General features: G+C 37.6%; 1 protein-coding gene across 2 annotated transcripts in view; it reads right to left on the bottom strand.

The window, feature by feature from the left end:
• Positions 1–1920: 1920 nt before the first annotated feature.
• kibra (WW and C2 domain containing protein kibra) overlaps positions 1921–7434 on the bottom strand; it is a 124956-nt gene continuing 119442 nt past the window's right edge. For both annotated transcript variants that reach the window (XM_088266334.1, XM_088266326.1), the window contains 3 exons: positions 6397–6672; positions 5240–5443; positions 1921–4429 (listed from right to left, as the gene is read on the bottom strand). In XM_088266334.1, coding sequence (XP_088122460.1) covers positions 4084–4429; positions 5240–5443; positions 6397–6672 — 826 coding nt within the window. In that variant the 3' untranslated portion in view covers positions 1921–4083. The remainder of the gene's footprint in view (positions 4430–5239; positions 5444–6396; positions 6673–7434) is intronic.

Raw genomic sequence — 7434 nt, 5'->3', positions numbered from 1 at the left:
AAATGTGATCAGCCCTCTGCTCCAGATTGGACTAATATTAGATAAATATTAAAGTGATAAAATCACTTATATTTATTTGACCCCCCCCCTGGGAATCGAACCCAGGACCTCCAGAATGGCAGCCAAGCGTACTGACCGTTGCACTACGGAGGCAGACAGCCTCCATTCCTCTGTATTTATTTTATTAAAGTCTAACTGCCAAATTTATATTTAATATAAGAGTTGAAGTCCACTTATCAACATTATTCATTGGACAGGTTGATATTATTATTATTGTATATTATGTACTAGAATTAATGTATATAGATTGTGATAACTCTAAAATTCAATATGAAATAAATAAAAATATATTAATAATTCCAGTCTTTTATTTTACATGGTTTTCTTACTTCTGTTTTCCTACCTTTTACAGGATCTTTTGTATGAAAGTGACATGAAATGCTTGTATTATTTTTGCAAATTATGGAATAAGAATCCAAGGATGGACAGGAATTTAATTCAGGACCTTCATGCATTGTATTCAAATGTAAAAACTGCTAGAACAGGTTGGACAAAATATTGTCACATAGGGAAGTTGCAAAAAGTTATGTATATTTTCATTACATTCCAGATGTCAGCTAATAAATTTTGAAGATAATTCGAAATTTGCTGAAATAAAAAAATGTATCTTCAATGATTAAAAAAATGTTTTGTAAAAATATCAAAATTAAAATTAAATTACAACAATTTTTTTTTTCAAAACGAAAATTGTAACTCGGTGTTGTAATTTCAAAAATATAATATAATATAATAATAATAATAAAACCCTTATCTGCACCTCAATGGTGCATAGGGCACTGCTTCATATAAACGCAGTGTTATCTTGATCGTTTACATATGAAGGAAACGTGATCAGCCCTCCGCTTCAGGTACCAGTCCAGGGTAATATTAAATAAATATTAGAGTGAAAAAATCACTTTTATATATTTGACCCCCCCTGGGAATCGAACCCGGGACCTCCAGAACGGTAGCTGAGCGTGCTGACCATTACACTACGGAGGCGGACATTTCAAAAATACTTGAACATAATTTTCTAAATTATTTTCGTTTTTAATGGCTTTTGTCATCAAAATTAATTGCTCCTGAAACACAATTTTTTTCCAAATTTATTAATTAGATATTCATAATATTTTTACAAGAATATCTATCAGACTATCTCAAATACATTCGTTTCTCAGATGGAACTGCCATCTGTTGAGAATTTTGTGAAGTAAACAGCTTTCGCCTTCTGACTATAGGTGATTGTATCAGTTTTTATAAAAAAATAAAATACCCATTCCAAATATGTGGCGTAGTTCATATTTTTTTATTTATGAAATTGCAATATCAGTGAATGAAATGGGTTTTTTATTTGTAAAAAAGATATTGTTACTCTCATAATTTTTCTCGTAATTTTATTATTAATTTTCAACAACAAAAAAAATGTTTTTTAAATAAGTGAGCTTTGACCTTATTAATAAATATAGCGGGACTTGAGTTTTGACAGTTGTGATTGTCAGTTCGTTTATTATTTAGCTCCAATAATTTTGTCTTATTTTTAGTTTTTTGGTTGTTTTATAAGCTTTTTTATGGTTTTAATGGTTGCTGGTAAAGGAATACTTCCCAGATAAGCCAAATCAATCTTTATTTCATTATTTTAGTTCTTAAATTTCATACTTTTGTTATTTTCTTAGTAATTATAGTAAATTGCAACAATAATATTTCTTAGTTTCATATAATATTTTTCGTTTATAAATAAATACATTACAAAAACATAAATGTGGAATTGTTTAATTGGTTTTATTTTTATTAATGTGACTATTTTTGCTAATGTAATGTAATGTTTAATATTGTTAATGTAAAATTCCCGAACAAACAAAATAAAATAAAACAAATGAAGTGTTTTTATATTATACCCTTTATTAAAAATATCAGTTTAATAAATACAGTGAAATAAATTATCAATTGTCACAGACAAATGAAGGGTTGACGGATACATTTGTTGAGAAATATGACTACAATAGTTAGGTTCAGTCTATACTGCCGGAGGGCCGTCCGGACTATCCTTACTCTAGTATGGAGACATCGTTCTGTCCAGAATGGCCGCCCGGCAGAACATGTATGTACAGGAGGTATGTGGCAACAAAATAGCATATAAATAAGTATTATTGTAAAATTTGCAAACAATTTCAACAATTAACTTAATTGACTAAATCCCCTTCGTATTTTTGTACCAATTGAAGAAACAAGTTTTGGTTTTATCATTTTTCTATTTCAATCTACCGAAAATCTATGAGAAACAAATATTTGTATATCGATAACTACACGAGTGAGCAAAATTAAACTTTGAAATGTAATAAAAGTGATAAAATAAATAATTGATTACCTCTTCACTATGTATAAAGATTACATCCTCCAAATTTTAAAATAGATACTTTTTTTTTATAATTACATAAGATTTCTTTTTGCTCACCGTTTATCAATAATAGTAACAGTTTATAATAATTTATCCCATATTCAACATTATTAAAACTGAGCAATGAATTTTTTAACATTTTAAAATACAACAATCTCATTATAAAAATTGACCAACCAGCAGTTATTAAACAATTTATTGATATAACTCTAGAAATAAATTGAGTTCTTGTTTTTTGGCACCACAAATTAAGGCAAAAACTGTTTCGAGATATCTTTGAACCTATCATTCTTGTAATTCCTCGCAATCTGAGGTTATGTTCCTCCAAAACCATAAGGCACTTATTTGCTTTCACGTGAAATTTATCATTAAAAGTAACAATTACATTCCGTGAATCATCAATTGATTATAAATATGTTTAAAATTCAAAATCTCTTCAAATTATCATTATAATTGGCAATACATAACACTGCCAATGTATATTTGATTCCTGTACAAAGTTTTACCCTCCCCTAAAAATATTGGTTCCTTTTTTTCAAGAAAAGGGGAAATAGTTCAAAATATTTTAATTTCATACCATTTTCATAGGACTAAACGGCCCATTACATAAATAGGTGATAGAGTGTGTACGAACTCAGAAACTTTGACTTGCGTCACACACCTTTGTATTTTGAAGGTTATTAGAAAATAAGAGAAGTTACATGGTCATATCTATATATATACCCCTATGGGTAACCACAGATCTCGAGGAATTACTGCGTAAAAACTGTCTTCCGTATTAATTTAGTTAGTTTTGTTGAAACATATTTTTGCAATGGAAATGTGTTAAGGCTGAAGGCAAGATTACTCTATAGTAAGGCGTTCCACAACATAACGAGAGAAGGGTATAAAGAAGTCATCTTGCGCAGCAAGCATGTTCCCAAAGTGGACGTCGGTAGTGAAGAAACAACAACAGTCGCACGGGATGATAAGGCACACGAATGGATGGATTCCGATATATAATTTGAAGGCAAATTCAACAATTGTATATAATATTATGATTGTTCAGGGTCCGACAGTGTAGACGGGATACATTTGGCCGCAGTTGCGTGTATAACACGCAAAACTCCCAACTATATTATTTAACAAGTATAAATTATTTAACCATAAATAAGTTAGTGAATTCGGTGGGTTTAGAGCTGAACTATGAAACGATACTTCTCCACCGTTACTCCTTCTTACTTCTCACTTCTTGTCGCACTTTCTACTTTATTGAACACAATGGACATTTTGTAAGAAAATTTAATATATTATTTTAAAGAATCGTACTAGAACAAATTTTCGCTTAAGATTAATGTTTGTTATAAATTGCAAACGTCCCCGTATGAAAATAATTTACATGTTTAGAATTCTCCGCCGTCGGCATCGGCTGGCCACCGGGAAACAGTCCTATATTTACACTTCCCTTCTAACTCCTCCGCTGAATACCATAACTCTATGGCACAAATATACGTCTTCGCTTTGATCGTACAAACGTTCTTCGTCCCTCGCACAAAATCAATATAAAAATATATCGTTTTGTAATTTGTTTATTTATTTACGTATCCCTAACGACGACGGGACTTTGGGCGGTCGCGTCGCTGTTAGAGAAATGAGATTTCACAGGCACTTCAGACTTGCACCCCGAGCACTCGGTCCACCACGTACTGGAACCTGCCGTCGTCGGGCTGGTCGGGGGGCGGGCGGGGCTCCTCGGGGGGCTCCAGGGACTGCCCCAGCACGTTCTGGCAGCGCCCGCTGCGCCGCACCTGGTAGCCCACGCCCAGCGGCGAGGGCTGTTCCGCCCCCTCCGCTCCCTCCGCCCCCTCCGCCCCCTCCACCTGCTCCGGCCCCTCCGCCTGCTCCGCCCCCTCCGCCCCCTCCGCCAGCTCCGAGCACTCCTCCGAGAGGATGTCCTCGTCGCACGGCAGCACGGGCACGTTGGACTGGTGGTGCGTGAAGAACACCATCTTCTCTCTGCCAAAAACAAATCAAAATTACTTCACCGTCACAATTAAACGTGGACCCCTGACTATTAGTGATTTTACTGCAACTAGCGCTAGCTTATCAAGCAGAGAAAGCTGATGTACTTCGGACACGTCATGAGAAATGAAAAATATTGTCTTCTCCACCTAATCATACAAGGAAAGATTGAGGGGCCAAGAACTCAAGGACGCCCAAGGACATCATGGCTGAAAAACCTACGACAATGGTTTGGCAGAAGCACCAAATCTCTGTTCCGAGCTGCAGCATCGAAATTGAGGATAGGCATGATGATCGCCCATCTTCGTTAGAAGTGGCACAGAAAGAAGAAGAAGAAGCGCTAGCTCAATCCTCTAACAAGCTACCTCCATGCACTCTTACATCATGTCATTCTGTCACATTCATACCTGTGATATAAACTGCAAGTTTATCCAATCTGAAACTTTTTTGTTTTTTTTTTTTTTTAAAGAACTAATCGGCAAAGCCTTTACTTTAGAGGCTTGTCTGCAGGTAGGATAGTAAAGATGGGGAAGGTACATGTGAAAAATGCATCACAAACACCCAGACCAATTGAAAATAAATCTTTCTTGAATTTATGTTGCAATTGGCGGAAATCGAACCCGTGATGCCAATTTTGCAGTCGAGCAATTAACGTTGGGTACAGTCTAGCATAATTGCTAATTGTACGGTAATCCGTAGTTGTACGCCACGGCGCCTGCCATAACCAAAACTACTCATTTTCACTTTCTACTAAACTCCTCATTGTACTACTGTATGCGCTAGCCATCTCTCTCTTGTGGTTACCTGAAGGTGATGAGGTCGGGCCGGCCGCGGGGGGCGCGGGTCCTGCGCAGGCGGCAGAGGTCCTTGCGCACGCGCTGCACGGCACGCGCGGTCTTGCGCTCGCCCTCCCCGGCCGAGGCGCGCGCGCACAGCCCCGCCAGCGCCGCGTCCTCGGCCGCCCACGACGCCACTGCCGTGTCGCCCACCGACTTGGCCACCTCCAATCTGACGAGCAAAGCAAACAAACATTATCGGATTGATTCCCAACTTCACTAATTGAAAAAAAAAATGACACAAGTGAAATATGGTAATTTATTACATAATGATGCATGGCTACTTGCAAATACAAAATTCTTAGGTGGCAAATTATTTGTTTTTAAATTTTAGTTTTACTTACTAAATACCACTATTTCTTAACTCTTACCACTCTGTAGGCCAGACATTCTGGCCCGTATGATTTTAGTAGGCTGCTAGGTGGGCCACAATGTCTGGCCCGGCGCAGGTATAACTTTAATCACTGATTTCTCTATCACCCAAGTATATTCTACCAAAAAGTATTTCACATAAAGACAGTTAATCTTAATTAACATGGTCATACGAATTGCCAGACAGAGTGTCCCAAAATTAGGGAACCAAAATATTTATTTTAATGGTAGAAAAACGTCAAATTTTTTTGGTCAGAGTAGCTGGTCAGTTATGAGGAAAAGTGGTCAGAGTGGAAAGGGTTGAAATCTATTGTGAAACGTGGTTCGATGCACAATAACATAGAAATCCTAAAAATAATTAGTTGAATTTGAAATTTGAAATTTGGTATGCAGAATATAAAGAAATTCAAGGATGGGAACCAGAAACGATTGTAGATGTTTCATTAATTGACTCGGCAGTCACTTTGTGGTAATATCTATAGAAATCATAAAAATATAAATAATTATATACCCATAATTAACAATATGACAATGACTAAAGCCTCCCCCCTATTACCCATGTTCCCACTGATAAAAAATGAGAATAATTTTGATAATCTCTTGATCCTATTGAGGCGGTGTCATCTATCGTATTGATGATACGGTGCCTATGTACCATTGAGTACGGATAAGGATTAGAGAGAGAGAGAAAACTTGGCTATGCAGAAGTTATTATTACAGATATGGGGTAATTGATGATAATGTCTCCCTCACCTCTGCTTGAGCTCCTTGAGGCCGCGGATCTCGGTCTGCAGCGCGGACAGGCGCGTGTGCTGCGCGCGCAGGTCCAGCTCCAGGTCGAGCGAGGTGCGGGGGGCGGGCGGGGCGCGCGCGCGGGGTGCCGGCGGGGGCTGCAGCGCCCCGCCCGCACCCCGTCCCCAGCGCAACGAGCGCCGCGCTGCCGCGTGCCGGTCGAACGGCGCCCACGGCGACGCCTGCGCCCCGCGCCGGTACAGCGGCATGGACGAGTCCGACTCGGAGCGGTTCAACCTAAACACAAAGAAACAATGATAATCTTTTGAAGAAGTTGCAAAATTTATTGAAAATGTAAAACAAAATTGTATCCTGATTTTACTGTTAATTTACATTTAAAAGGTGTCAATATTCCTGTCACTGCCAATTTAAATAAATACAAGATTGTAAATCCACCACCAAATTTTCTAAAAGTACCTTGGTGTAGACAGTAAAAGGAATTAATATTTAGTAAGTTCAGTTACAATAAAATCACCGTGGAAAATTGAAAATCATTGTCAAATATGACATTTATCAATCAAAAACATGGCGGCCAAAACCACATCCACTGACCATGGGCACATGTATGGTTCTCCATATTTCCAAATGATGGAATAATTTTACAACTTTGAACCGAAAAATAAACAACATGCGAAGGGTAAAATTGAGAATTAGGCATGATGAAATGTAGAGAAAACAATAGTACATCGGATGCGGTTTTGCTGCGGAGCTAGCTTGTCAGGATGACCGAGATAAAGAAAGATGAAAGGCCCGAGGGCGAACCTTGTCAGGGTAGACTATTTGTGACGTCATGAGCGTTAGCTTAATAGCTAGGTATAGACACACAAAATAGACACGCACAGAAGAAAGTCAAGTTTGTGGATGATGACAATGCACAGAATATACGAGATTGGACGGCAATCAAGACCGATCGGCTGTTCAAACTTAAAACACAGTAAGGGACATTTTTTTTGGAGTAGGTTTTTTTTGCATTTTTGGACTAAGTAGAATCTACTTAGT

The sequence above is a fragment of the Brachycentrus maculatus genome, unplaced genomic scaffold (assembly GCF_059751285.1).
Source record: "Brachycentrus maculatus isolate JH-2025_06_01 unplaced genomic scaffold, ASM5975128v1 h1tg000017l, whole genome shotgun sequence".
In the NCBI taxonomy this organism is placed as follows: domain Eukaryota; kingdom Metazoa; phylum Arthropoda; class Insecta; order Trichoptera; family Brachycentridae; genus Brachycentrus; species Brachycentrus maculatus.
Note: the sequence above shows the minus strand (reverse complement) of the source record. Positions and strands in the feature narration are given on the sequence as shown.